The sequence below is a fragment of the Rhamphochromis sp. 'chilingali' genome (genome assembly GCF_963969265.1).
Source record: "Rhamphochromis sp. 'chilingali' genome assembly, chromosome: 22".
NCBI classification, from domain to species: domain Eukaryota; kingdom Metazoa; phylum Chordata; class Actinopteri; order Cichliformes; family Cichlidae; genus Rhamphochromis; species Rhamphochromis sp. 'chilingali'.
In genome coordinates, this window is record NC_137950.1 from 6,050,724 (window position 1) to 6,065,366 (window position 14,643).

Consider the following 14,643-nt stretch of genomic DNA (forward strand, 5'->3'; position numbering starts at 1 on the left):
TCAGTGTCTAGTCTGTGTCTCTGTGCCTGCTCTGGTCCCACGTGTCCTGTCTAGTCATCCCTGCCCATGTGTTCCCTCTGTACCGTCAGTATTATCATAATGTGAAGCTCATATCTCTGAGTCTGTAAGTTCAGTTGGTGTGTTTCCTGTTTTATGTTGAAGGTCCTTGTCTTATGTCAGTGTATTCTGTTTTGCTTCCCTTGTCTCATCCTGCCCAATTAGTCCCAGCTGTTTCCCTTTCCTGATTACTTTCCTGATTACTCTGTTTCCTGATTACTCTGCCATGTATTTTACTTTATTCACTTTAAAGACAAGAAACATTTTCTAATCATATTTTAGGTGGCAGCAGTGCCACCTCTGCAGTTTCCCTGAACATAGTGGACTGTTTGGATTGGGATTATCTCATGACTAATTCACATGTATTCACATATTTGTTGCAGGCATAGCTGTTTCCTAGTCACAGTTGAAAGTCAGTGGCTTCCAGTGTAAAACTCTGCCAAATCAAATATGCAGAAGCACCTGCTGCTGTGGCAATCCATATGACAAGGGAGCAGCTGAAAGCATCTCTTTTTTCTCTACTAGTAAGTCATTTGTGTTAATAGAGCTAAATGACCCAGTGGTACATCTACTAGGCTAATTAGTTAGAATCATTTTCAACAGTAAATCAATATGCATGCACGGTATGGGACTGTGAAACTGATCCTTCTGCGTTATATCAGTACTTCCACTATTTGACTAATACTATTCACTATTTCACTTCTAGAATATTTTGATGCTTTGATACTTTTGTACTTTTACTAGTACTTTGAATTGAGCCCCATTGAGTTGTTCTTATCATTTAAAAAACAAATACAACAAAACAAAGATTTTTCAAAGGAATGGCAAAATGTTAAAAATATCTTTGATTTATTGTACACATCAAATCAGGTAGAAAACTATGGTTCAAAACATTTAGAGCATTCACAAAGAAAAAAGAACAAAACAACACAAAGCTGTTGAAAACTCAACAGGTAAAGCCAGCGTGTGCTAAATCAAAGGAAAAAGTGCTTGGTCTGCAGTTTTTTTTCACCCACACTCTTCACACATTGCACCTGAACACTAAGCATAAACCAGGATGTGGTAGCTCAATCACTTTACTGCAGATAAAACACAAATTTCTGTAAAAGGAAGAGAGATGCACTACAGCAAAAGGTTAAAGATTACGAGTTCAGCCATCTGAAGCCGTCTGTGCAATTAACTGTGCATCACCGCGTGTTGAATTATTAGCACTGCACCGTCTCTGAGCATTACAGGAGACCCCTGAAGTCTGTGTTGACATCCGTGCTTAGAGATGTAACTAAGTAAGCATTGTGATGGTGGCAAGAGCAGGTCTGCCGAGGCCTCTGGGATCTTGGTGGTAATTCAGGCACGGCAGGTCTGAATTTCTTTTTATACTGGAGGAAGACAAAGGAAACGTTTTCACTCGAACACAGTCACATCCTCTTTGCTTGACTTTTAACAACAAGTCTATCTACTTCACACTTACTCGTTTGCACCTCATAATCAGCACTCCAATGATGAGGGACAGTATGACAGTAAATCCTATGACGACAGAGCAAATCAAGGTCAGATCCAGTATGGAGTTTGTGCATTGTTCCTCTGGGCCACCCTCTGTGTGTGAGAGAGAAAAAAGCACGTTATAGACAATTAAATTGAAAGTTACACCACTTTTAATGGAAGTGGATTGCATATACTGAAATGCACAATTCTCTTCACCTCTGACGATAATGACTGTGCCGTTGCTGGTCATGAGCAGCTTGTTGAATTTCTCGTCCGTGTAAATCCACTCGCAGTAATACAAGTTTGTGTCCTCGAGCTCCAGCAAAGACAACTGGAAAGTGAACCCACGAAGTTCCTGTGTGATCTTCTTGGCTGGACTTATGATTATTCGGCCTTTGAATTTGTTAGATGTGGTATTCTTGGTGACTGAAAATCCATTCAAGTCCAGGTACACAACATCTTGTTCCTTGTGGAAACGCCTATGCATGTACAGCCCCATTGGATTTTCCAAGGATGTGGTGCACACGATTTCAGCAGATGAATTGACTCTCATGAAAGTGATGGCTGAAGGATTTTGGAAAGCTGTCAGGGAGAGATGGATCGTTTAAAAGAATCACTTATGCAGAATTTTTGTTTTGTTTTAACACCTTATACATCAGCTCCACCACAGGGCACTGGCAAATAAACTTTAATTGCAATAAAGCAGAAAAGGCACAATTTGATCCAATTCGTCATTTGCTCAGTTCAGTACAGTTGTTGGGGCTGCAGAAGGTAACCACAAAACCAAACTACACCCAGTAACTGTATATAAAGTGGCCTAACCTAGATTTAGCTGCAGCAACATATTCCAGTCATGTCACTTGCAGTGGGCTTTTTTTGTAGACAACTAACTTCTACGTACATATTTTTGGTGCATCACTACATTTACTGTAAAGAGTGATTTAAAAAGACCTTTTTAAATGATGGGTTTTTTGAGACACTGCTAAGAGGCCCAAAACAGGATGAAGCTGCAAACAAACAGGAAAAGATGACTCAGACTCATCTTCAATGACATCTACAGTTATGTAAAAAACAGGGTTTTCTTCCCAGGAGCAGAAAACCCAATAAATTCACCCTGGGGTCAGACCATGCAGGGCTCAGAGAAATAGGCAAAAAACGTAAGAGCTTAGGTTTAGACTTCTGGAACTATGAACTTTGGACAGAGTTAAAGCAATGTGGGGACCCTTGGTCATGATGCACGACACTGAGAAAACCAAACACAGCATATCAGCGCGAACACCTCACAGTAAACAGTGAAGCATAGTGGAGGAGGGGTAGTGATTTGGTCTTGTTTTGCAGCCACAGGACCTGGGCACTCTGCAGTTAATGAGCACATAATGATCTTGTTTTGTGTACTAAAACAAGACTCAAATGTGAGGCAACCTGTCTAAGAGCAAAGCATGGCTGAAATTGTGTCACGATCCGAAGCACAGCAGCAAATCTACAACAGAATGGCCGAGAAGCAAAAGAATCCAGGCGTTCAATAACTCAGCTTAATCATGTTGCAGCCAGATCTTAAGACAGCTGTGTATGACCAAATGACTGCAAACCTCAGTGAACTGAAGCAGTGCTGTAAAGAAGAGTGGCCCAAAATTTCTCCAAAAGAACATAAGAGACTGATAAAATCACACAGACAAAGCATAACTGCGAGCTAGTGCTGCCTAAGTGCTTCTGCAAGCTCCTAAATCATAGGGTGCACTTAGTTTTTCACAGGACTGCAGAGAGACCTGTGAAAAACATTTTTTCCCACATAAATTTATAATTTTTGTGGATTCAAAAATTCCAAAACACACTCACCTTTCCTGATGTCTAATATTACCTCCGCAGGCATGCAGAGCAGTCCCAGCACACAGCTCCACCAGTAGGCTTTCATCATGCAGTCAGGCTCGCGCATATGCTCTCTGACTGACAGACAGATTGACTACAACATGAACGAGTGTGACAAAGAGAAATGAGGCGTAAAGAGGAAATGAGACACTGACTCTTGGTATTTTATCAGCTGTACGTGGGTGTGTGCATATGTGCTACATAACATCAAAGATGTGGAAGAGTTTGTTACTGACATAAATTTATTTGAAAAGATGTTCCATTGTACGAAAACTGTCTGATTTACAGTTAATCTGTACAAGCGGCACATACAGGATATTAATCACTTTTCACAGTTCTGTTTCACGGTACATTTTCTTATGATTCCTATTTCCATTATGGTTTTCACTTTCAAATGACACATATACACAGAAAGAAATGGTAAAAAAAAGATGAAACAGAGGAAGAGTTGTCTCAGAGGAATTACATTGTTTCCATAATAACATGTTTACAATGCTTCATTCAGTCTACTGTATAAATATGGACTGTATTGATAAGAATTTATGTTTCCACCATGACATCCCCTTTCATCATCCATCACAGTCTAAAGCAAGTGCTGGATGACTTTTACTGTGAGCTGTGATCAGAATTATGTGAAGAAGTCCAGGTGGACAGACATCAATGGATTTACAAAGTAAGTAGGTTATCCAACTTCTCGTCACTTCACATAATGAGAACATGGATGAGAAGTCAACTCTGTGGACATTAATTAGACTCCGTTTTACAACACATACAGGTACAGTCCTATTTTTTCTTAAATGTTTATTCATCAGGCAAGAAATTCACATTCCCAAGTTTGACCCATAGTCTTTCCCTTTTACTCAGGAGACTAAAGTCACGTGGAATGCTTTATTATTCACATCCTATTATTGTATGCATAATAGACTGCATCAAAGAATTCTAAAAATTATTCTCTATGTACAGAGTCAGCTGTGGTAACTGATGAGCCGAATCTTTCACAAACAGCAAACATATGCATTTATGTTCTGCTACAGACTGGTGCAGTCTATGTCACCGTCCTCTCACTTACTCTGTACCTGTAAGTTCTATACAGGAAATACAAAATTACTACAGCAACAGCAGAGGCAAAAACACAACGTACAATGGTTGTCACGCGTGTTGACTCCTCGGGCCTAATGATGTGACCTAGTGTTGGAGCTGGTCCACCTGACAAAGTACAACACAGTTATTCTAACAGATGCACTGAATACAATTTATGTATGTCTGAACAAAACATACACTCATTCAAACACATAAATTTTAAGATGCTGATAGATACTCACTCTGTAAGTGGACGCTGATAGAAGTTTTATCCGTACAACAGTTTAACACGATTTCAGCTATGACATTTTCCTCTCTTTGGATATTTAAGATGGTCACTGACAAGCTATTCGGGGGATCCCATTTACAGCCGTATTGTGACAAGCCACAGAGTTTGGTATGATTTTGGTTTATCCAGGAATAATTTAGAGCTCTACAGTCTGAGCCCCCTTTTGAATTTATGTAACAATTTAGAGTCACGTTTTTTCCAAATGTAACATAGTCAGGGTTACTGCAATTAAGTGACACCACTGAAAGAGAAAAAATATTAAAATATTGTTTAATATATTATTACATTTATTCTTCCTTATGTATTTAGAGTTGTCATGCTTTTTGGTACATACTTTTGTACTGATGAGACACTGTTTTGTAGAGCACAGAACAGACTTAACCATTTCCACACACAGGACATTCTGGAAGCTTCACTTCACTTGAAATTACTGGAAAGAAAAAAAAACACATATGAATCAAGAAACAGGGTTTTGCCTGTATATTTGTTTTAAATGAAAAAGTCATCTCAAAATCTGATTACTGGCTTGATTACATCATTATTGTAACAATGCTTCATGGCAGTGAAATCTTATATGGTTTATTCCCCTTAAATGGTGCAACATTTGTCAGTCAAATGCATTTTTGGGTTGAGCAGCAGAGTTGAGCATGTGGATTGGTGGATATTCTCCACCAGTGATAAGTCTGAAGAAACACGACATACTGGCAATTGAACCCTATTTATATGAAAGAACCAAACACAGCCACAACAGCCTTGCACCTCTTCTTCACTACCTTGGTCACAAACTGCTGTAGAATCCCATTCTTCAACAAGCATTCACTGCAAGTCAGCCAGTGTAGTTGTGCTGGTCACTCTGATATGAACAGCACGCCCAGGCTGATCCCACAAGTGTTCAAAAAGTCAAGTCTGCAGGCAGGCCATGCCATCCTCTCCACTCGCAAATACACATCGCTAAACATAATGTTCCTCTGCATATTCAGGTTAGAGTGCACATGTTGCTGACACCAGCGCAAACAGGTCTGGCCGTGAATCATGACAAGCCTTATGAGGCCGGACACTGGCTATGAGCAGATCCAAGTAATGCTGCAACTTGCCAGCTTGAAGTTGCCCTATAGCACAGACCCTAATCAGATCAGTGAAACATGGCATACTTGGAGCAGACACCAGCTGAGCAAGTATCCTGCTACATAAGCTTTATTGGCATTAAGCATTGTTACAAGAAAGACATAATTGGCCAAACACAAATGTCCTTTGTGCTAAGTTTAGTTCATGTTTCTTTGAGTAGTAGTTGTAAGTATACTGTATACTGATTACTGAAAATACAGATTTAAACATTTCTCATATTTGAGAGTGCAAAAGAAACAGCAGAGATAAATACTAGAAACAGTTAAGTGCAAAGATAGCATGCAAGCTTTCTGTTTATTTGAGTTTTTCCCACATTTCAGCACAAATACATAGATAACTTCAATAACAATAACGTTAACTGCTCTCCTTTAGTGTAACATTTTATAGACTTTACAGAAGCAGCAGCAGAATTCTCATTTATCTCTGCCCATAAATATGTTATTGTGTAACAGTCCTCAGAGGATTTGTAATTAACAGACTTTTTATTGCCAGAATAACTGGTCAGTTTCCAGATAAAAGAGAATGCCTGTAAATGTGACATCTAATCTCATATTGTGCAAAAACAGGGCAAAAAGTTTAGTAGTTATTGTAAGAAACACTAAATAACAAAATGTAATAAATTTTGTTTAAATTAGTTCGTCTCTTTACATAATAAGAACTTTTAATTTTGATACTCAGCATTTTACTTTTGTAAACTTAATTTTCTTAAATAAAACTTTGTGAGCAATTTAGGTTATCTAAACAAATCTATTTGCATTATTAGACTTGCATTGCATATAAAAATATGCATATGTTTCATGACTTTGTCAAGGGAAGAAAAGCCAAATAACACTAGCATGAAGAGAATTTTGTTAAAATATGTAAAAGAAGCAGTAATACTTGGCAGAGAACTTCTGTCTTTGGAGAACATTTGAAAAGGAGTCATAACAAACAGGGCAGATTAGGTCAGTGGTGACAAACATACAGCCCGTGAGCCACATCTGGTCTGTGAGATAATTTCAGTTATTAATAGCCATCAGCCCTGCTGAGACTTTATTTTGAACACCATTCGGCCAATCAGATGCAGTGGTAGACTGGGCTCATTATGTGAGAGAAGGAAGGGGGGCAGATGTTCAGCAATGACAGCAAGTACAGTGGCTCAGTCCAGGAAATAAAACCCCAAATATTTCATCTGTGATGTTTGCAAAGTTAATTTAAAAACGGTCATTTTTATTGTGCTTGGCCAACAGTATACATAAAATAATGTCTCGTGTTAACCCGGTGATATTCTCATGCATGAGGTGACTTCAAAAACAGCAAAAAAAAAAAAAAAAAAAAAAAATAGCCAGGATAAGTGAACTGTCACCATGAACATTGATGATGTTCCTCTGACATTAAAAATAGATACTGGACCATATGTGACTGTAAGAAGTGAAGAAACCTTTAATACACTTCCTAAAGTCTATAATGTTTAAAGGGCAAAATAGCAGTTTACTCAGCAGATGAGTGGAAAACATCAGTACTGTTTTGGTACAAGTAGACTATGAAAAACTGAACCAGTTAAAATAATTCTTAAACAAGATGCACAGCCATATGCAGTTCACGCAGTCAGACGAGTACCTAAACCTTTCATGCCTCTTGTGAAAAAGTAACTGTTGAGGCTTGAAAGTGAAGGGATGATAGAAAAGATGATGGTTCCAGTGTGTTCCAGGTTCCAGGTGTTCTACCTGTGGATATGTTTGAGTCAATCATGGAAGCTTCACCGTCTTTTGAAACTACATGAAAGAATTTTTAAAAACTTTTTTTTGTATGTCACTTGACCTAAAGGTTCACCTAACACAGATTCTCTTTAATCCTTTCAGGGAGAAATGCTCGTATGGGTCATTTCAGGAGGCTGGAATAGTTTCAAATGGGATGAAAAAAAACCCATGACACATTTGATTGAAAGACTTGTTACAAGTTGAGTGTATTTTGAACAAAACACTGTTCAATTTTACACAGTTATTACATTTACAGTTATTTTGTAGTGACAAGTGACTCTTTTAACTCCAGCATTAGGTGTTAGCTGTAAACATCTATAAACACAACACTGACATTTAATTTTGGGCTAACATCTTAACAAACAGTGGTTTACACGTAGGCCTGGAAAAATATTACCAGTCAATCTTCCTTTTGCTCTTTTTTTGCTCTCTGTCATTTCTGAAGGAAGTATATGTCTGATAATGTGCCAACCAATGTGCAACAAAAACAGCAGCACTGTAATGATGTAACGATGTGGACGGACTGTCTTGCCACAGTCTTTGAGTTTACTTGAGTTAACATATAATAATGCTACACAGGTGGCAAAAAATCCATGTGTGGAACAGGGAAATGCATTATCCACAGCCCACGAGAGTCCCATCTGTCCATTCATTCATCCATCACAGCCTAAAGTAACAGTTGGATGATTTTTACTGTGAGCTGTGGTCACAATTATGTAAAGAAGTCAAGGTACAGAAACATCAGTGGATTTACAAAGTAAGTATGTAATCCAACTTTGGATCATTTCCCTATTAGATCGTGGATGATAAGTAAACAAAATTGACCTGATGTTCACACAATGAAGAGTCAGAGCTGTGACAAATCTGTAGACATTCATCAGACACATAACAGGTTCAGTCCCAAATGTTCTTAAATTTCCCCAAAATTGTTTCATTTTACTGAGCAGACTGAAAGTCATGTGAACGCTCTGTTATTCACATCCTGTTATTGTATATCTATATATTGTATATAAGACATCAAAGAAGTCTAAAAAAAAAAAAGGTTAATAAAAAACAAACAAACAATATGATGATCAAAGAGTCAGCAGTGATGAGCAGCATCTTTTACAAATGGAAAATATGTCACATACATTCATATACATTCATATTCCCCTCGCACTGATAAACAATCATACAAAGAAAAAATACATTTTTAAACAACCGTGAAGTCTTTACTGACTGGTGCAGTGTATGTCACTGTCCTCTCTCTTACTCTGCGTCTGTAAGTTCTATACAGGAAATACAAAATGAACACAACTACAGCAGAGGCAAAAACACAAAGTACAATGGTGGTCAAGTGTGTTGACTCCTCCCGCTGCCCGCTGGGTTCTGGTCTTGGACCTGATTCACGTGTGGAAGTGGAATACAGTTATTCTAACTGAATAACATTTGTTACAATATGTAACAATGTACAATGGTTAAGTCGTTGTCTTTCAGCTTACCGTTATCTGGTGGTGTTGTTGGTTGGAAAACGTCCGTTTTTGGATCTGGATAGTAAATTGCAGTTATTTTAACAGTGGCAATGACAACAATTTATTCTGGATATCTGAACTAAACATACACTCACCAATGATTAGCTGTACTCTGATAGGAAGTGATTTCACCATTCCACAGATTGACACGATTTCAGCTGTGACATTTGCCTCTTCTTGGACATTTGAGATGGTCAGTGACAGGTAGGTAAGGGCATCCCATGCACAAGTGTATTTTGTGGCATCAGTTTCACATAGTTTGTTGCCATTTGTGTTATGCCAGTCATACTTTTGACCAGTACACACTTTCCCTCCAAAAGTCGAAGTTATGGAACAATTTAGAGTCACATTTTCTCCAGCTGTAACACTGACAGTGTTGTTGCAATTAAGTGACACAGCTGAAAGAAAGGAAATATTTGATGTTCAATTTCTTCTTCCTTTAGAGCGGTCATGTCTATTAGTAACATATCTGGTACAAGCAGTATAGAAATACCTTCATCTGATGAAACACTTCTTTGTAGAGCACAGAACAAACTCAAACATGTCAACATGTACAACATCCTGGAAGCTTCACCTCACCCCAAACGGCTGGAAAGAACAAAGTCATTACTGCAGGTTCACATAAAGTCATGCTGTTTTAGAAAACACAAGAAACATGTTCTCTTTGACACATTAAACATAAAGTAAAATGTGCTTATCCCTAAAAAATCATTTAAATTTCTATCATTTGAGAATGCAAGAAAAACAGCAGCGACAGTAACATATGATTATAATAGTTCTATTAAGACATAAACGGACATATCAGCAGTGTTACACGCATTGTATCTTCTGTCACATGTGGAGTCACGCTTCCTACTTTAGTTTGCTGTGAAAACCAAACAATTGTGAGATTGACAAGTTTGAACAGCTCCACAACAGCTGCCAAGAATGTTGGTTCAAACAGGAGCTTCTGTAGGTCATGTGCCATCATCAAGTCGCGTGGCACTGCTGAGACCAGATTCATAGCTTTGCAGAATTAAAACAGAAAACTTTACGGGTGTTAACGGACAAAATGGACTGTTTGGAATAATCCCACCTCTTTTTTTTAGTGTCACATTTTATGTGCTTCTGAGCATATGTGTTCGGTACATTCTTCTGTATTCTGTAAGACTCCCCAGATTAGGATGACTTAATATTGTTAAACAGTCTCCTGGATGACAGTGAAAAGCACCCAAGAAGCATTTTTGGTGGTTTCCCCAATAAAAGCAGATTCATATTCCGACACTTTATGCTTCTGCATTCATGGAGTGCTGCAGTTATTCTAGTACTTCCTTATTAATATTCTTCTTTCTCCTTTTTGCCTGGAAACTCGTGTTACCTGTTAGCTTCTAGCTACAAGTGGCATAGATTGCTTATAAATTACAGCTTGTCAGATGCAGAAAGAAAAACAGAGGAAAGCATTTAGTAGTAAGGTGTAGAAACTGTAAATCACAAAATATAATAATTTTTGTTTAAACTAATAAAATGAATTAATTGTTGTATTCACTTTTTTTTTTATATAGATAGATATAGTAATAAAAATTTAGATACCCCAAATGAGCCTTTTTACATAATAAGCACTTTTTTTTTTTGTTAGTCAAAATTTTGCTTTTGTAAATTTCTTTAAGCATTAAGTAAAGAAGTAACTTTTACTATGTGAGCAATTTGTTGAAGGTTTTCTAAGCAACATTATTTACATTTAAATGACTTGATTACCCTGATAAAAAGATGCATATGATTTATAACCTTTTTTGAAAGAAAACGAGACTGTTAACAATTACCAGCATGTAGAATTAGTTAAAATACATAAAAAAAGGATTAATACTTACTTGGTAGAGAACGTCTCTCTTTGGACAACATTTGTGAATGAGTCGTAAAAAATCAGGGCAGATTAGATTATCCAGTCGAGGTGACACATGATACCAGGGGGAGTTTCTTGCAGGTGAAATGAAACTGCCTGCAGAGATTACAAGACTCATTGGCAAAGAAGAATGGAAAACAAGAAGCAAACACATTCCTTAAAACAGGGTCTAAGGTGACACTTTTCATTTATGAGAGAACAAATGAACTGGATCTAAATGCTTTTTTTCTTCGTCAGTGAATAACACTGGCTTGAAATGATTTTTTAGATTTTACTAAAAGTTTGGTTGGTAAGTTAAAAAACAGACTGAATTCAAAAACTAGTTGTGAGGCCTTTCAGGTAAGAATAAAAGAAATAAGCAAAGGTTAAAGACAATGCTTTATAATGAGAATGCTGTTATTAGTTTCATTCTTTTATTTTCATATATTATATTTTTTAATCAGCATATAATACAAATTAGTATTGAACATAAGTTGTAGTCTTGTTTTTATTGCTAATGCCAGTTTAATCAATCCATCCACGTATCCTCTTCAGGGTCGCAGGGGGTGCATGTCTTTGGACGGTGGGAGGAAGCCGGAACTCAGGACCTTCTTGCTTCGCAACAACAGTGCTACCCACTGTGCCACCATTCACTTTAATTTATTAGTTAATTTAAAGGTAAAAGAGGGAACTCATACAGACTTAGCTGTCACACATTTTTGCTTTGAGTTTTTTTCATACCTTCACGTGTACACTACCAGTCAAAAGTTTGGACACACCTTTCCTTTAATGGTTTATCTTTACTTTCATGACTATTTACATTGTAGACTCTCACTGAAGCCATCAAAACTATGAATGAACACATATGGAATTATGTAGTAAATAAAAAAGTGTGAAATACCTCAAAACATGTTTCATGCTTTAGATTCTTCAAAATGTCCACCCTTTGCTTTAATCACTGCTTTGCACACTCTTGGCATTCTGTCGATGAGCTTCATGAGGTCGTCAGCTGAAATAGGTTTCCAACATTCCTGAAGAAGTTCCCAGAGATGCACTTGTTGGCCTTTTGCCTTCACTCTGCGGTCCATCTCAAACCGAACCTCGATTGGGTTTAGGTCAGGCAATTGTGGAGGCCAGGCCATCTGGCGCAGCACTCCATCACTCTCCTTCTTGGTCAGATAGCCTTTACACAGCCTGGAGGTGTGTTTGGGGTCATTGTTGAAAAATAAATGATGGTAGAACTAAACTGGATGGGAAGGCATGTTGTTGCTGGGTCAGTGTGCCTTCAGAATAAATCTCCAACAGTGTCACCACCAAAGCACCCCCACACTATACCACCTCCTCCTCCATGCTTCACGGTGGGAACCATGCAAGTAGAGACCATCCGTTCACCTTTTCTGTGTCGCAGACAGACTGGAAACGAAGATCTCAAATTTGGACAAAAACACAGATTTTCACAGGTCTAATGTTCATCCCTTGTGTTTCTTTGCCCAAACAAAGCTGTTCTGCTTGTTGCTTTTCCTTAGCAATGGTTTCTTATCAGTGGTTTTAGACCATAAAGATCTGATTCGCACAGTTTCTTCTGATCAGTTGATGTAAATAAGTGTCTGCTCCTGGAACTCTGTGTGGCATTTATTTGGGCCCTAATCTTTATCACAGCGCTTAATGGTTTTTCACCACTGCACTTGAGGACACATTCAAAGTTTTAGCAATTTTCCGGACTCACTGAGCTTCAGTTCTTAAACTAATGATTCAATTCTATTTATCCAGAAACAAATAACAGCAACAGTCACCTCAAGGTGATTTATGTTGCAAGGCAGAGACCCTACAATAATACATACAGAGGAAAACCCAACAATCACATGACCCCCTTTGAGCAAGCAGTCAGACTGTTGTTTCTCTTTACTTAGCTGATTGGTTCTCGCCATAATATGAATTCTAATCGCTGTCAAATAGGGCTGTCAGCTGTGTACCAACCTGACTTCTGCACAACACATCTGATGGTCTCACAATGAACCTTGAGAAGGCACACATGTGAAGTGAAAACCATTTCATTTGACTACATCACGAACCTCACTGAAAGAAGGCCAAGGGTTTGCAGCGCCGTCGACAAAGCAAAGGGTGGCTGCTTTCAGGAATCTAAAATATAAGATATATTCAGAGTTATTTATCAGTATTTTTGCTTTGCTGCATAATTCCATATATCCTGCTCTCTATATTTGATGTCTTCAGTATGTATCTACAATGTAGAAAGTAGTAAAAATAAAGAAGAACCATTAAATGAGAAAGTTTGACTGGTAGTGTATTCATTTTTGACCGTTTATCCTCTCAATAAAGCGTGAAGCTGACATAGAGTTAAAGACAACCATACACCCCCACAAACATGCCCATAACCAGTTTAGAATCACAAGTTAAACTGCCAAACATGCCTTTGGAGGATACCAGAGTGCTGGGAGGAAATGCCACACAGGCACAGGGAGAACAAAGAAACGTAACAAACAACAGCTCTGACCTGTTCACAAACTCTGCAGAAAAAGTGCCAGCATTAAACAATGCACCGCCATTCACTGCATTTGTAAAACAGAAACCACTTTGAACAGATTATACAAAACTCAAATGTATCCTTTTATTATTCACAAAGGTTTTGATTTAACATTACCATTTTCTTGCAGGATGACTCAACCCTACATGATAAATCTACATGACTGATGTAAAAAAAAAAATCCAAAACAAACAAGCCAGCAGCTGAAGCTAATGTGTGCGGAACCACACAACTGCAGAGTCTTTTGACTCTAAGCTACTTTTCTGGGTAAAGGTGATAAAAAACTCCAGGAAGTCATCAACCTTGCTGCCGGCTTGTCATTTAAATCCTCACAGAGCTCCCTGCAGCAGGTTTTACATTCCTTTGGCACCTATTTCACTTTACAAGTGAAATAGGTGCCAAAGCAGGTGTTGCATAAGAAATCTCACGGAGAGAACAGAAACGTTTACTCATGACTGTAGCGCTGATGCTGAGCCACGCTATTTCGATTCAGTTCACTTTTACTGACAGAGTGCCAATCACATCAACAATCTAATGTGTGATCTAAATCTGTGCTGAACGCCCTCTGAAGGAACTTAATCTTATTCGTTTGCCAGTTTAAAGACAGGAAATCGTCCACAAAATCACAAACAAGTAAATATCAGCAGCACTAATGTTGTTGAGTTGTAGTGGAAGCCAGATGCTAAAAACACCTTTTTGTACCAGGTAAATATACTTATTTTGATTCTGCATTTGAGCATGCTCATGCTAACCAAGACGCACACTCAAGAAATGAAAGAGGAAACTGCATTTCCTCAGGGTACTTGCGAATGTTAGCTCGTGACATACATTCTAGCCTCGCCTCTAAATATTTATGCGGGCCAAGGAGGTAGCACTGAAGCTAAAAACGCAAAACCCAAAACAAATGGGCGACATAATGGCGGCTACATCAACTTCAGCATCATCAGAGTGTCTACACTGAAATGAGACAGCTCTTGTTTCAGAGAGGTTCAGACTTTTTAGAGCTTCACATGACAAATATATGACAGCGGGGGAGATTCTAAGTTGAAACTTTTATGCATGCAGTGCCTTGTAATTTATGTTAATGAAATATG

At 38.2% G+C, this 14,643-nt stretch overlaps 1 protein-coding gene and 1 long non-coding RNA gene across 2 annotated transcripts; both read right to left on the bottom strand.

Moving 5' to 3' along the window:
- Positions 1-935: 935 nt before the first annotated feature.
- Positions 936-3,467, bottom strand: LOC308390671 (uncharacterized protein). The gene is made up of 4 exons (XM_080872906.1): positions 3,376-3,467; positions 1,756-2,121; positions 1,526-1,650; positions 936-1,433 (listed from the first exon to the last, which is right to left on the bottom strand). The coding sequence occupies exons 1-4, from the start codon at positions 3,452-3,454 to the stop codon at positions 1,287-1,289; spliced, it is 717 nt and encodes a 238-aa protein (XP_080729032.1). The 5' UTR covers positions 3,455-3,467; the 3' UTR covers positions 936-1,286.
- A 5,147-nt stretch (positions 3,468-8,614) lies between these two features.
- On the bottom strand, positions 8,615-9,741 carry LOC308390728. Its single transcript, XR_013970479.1, has 4 exons — positions 9,643-9,741; positions 9,245-9,547; positions 9,120-9,164; positions 8,615-9,018 (listed from the first exon to the last, which is right to left on the bottom strand). It is a non-coding gene; the product is annotated as an uncharacterized lncRNA (long non-coding RNA).
- Between the last annotated feature and the right edge of the window lie 4,902 nt (positions 9,742-14,643).

What these genes read in the sequence shown, in the direction of transcription:
- LOC308390671 (XM_080872906.1), bottom strand. Translation starts at nt 3,454, where the DNA reads ATGATGAAAGCCTACTGGTGGAGCTGTGTGCTGGGACTGCTCTGCATG. An exon ending in CACAGTCATTATCGTCAGAG is followed by an intron (nt 1,651 to 1,755) that starts GTGAAGAGAATT and finishes TCTCACACACAG; the next exon opens with AGGGTGGCCCAGAGGAACAA. An exon ending in TGATTATGAGGTGCAAACGA is followed by an intron (nt 1,434 to 1,525) that starts GTAAGTGTGAAG and finishes GTCTTCCTCCAG; the next exon opens with TATAAAAAGAAATTCAGACC.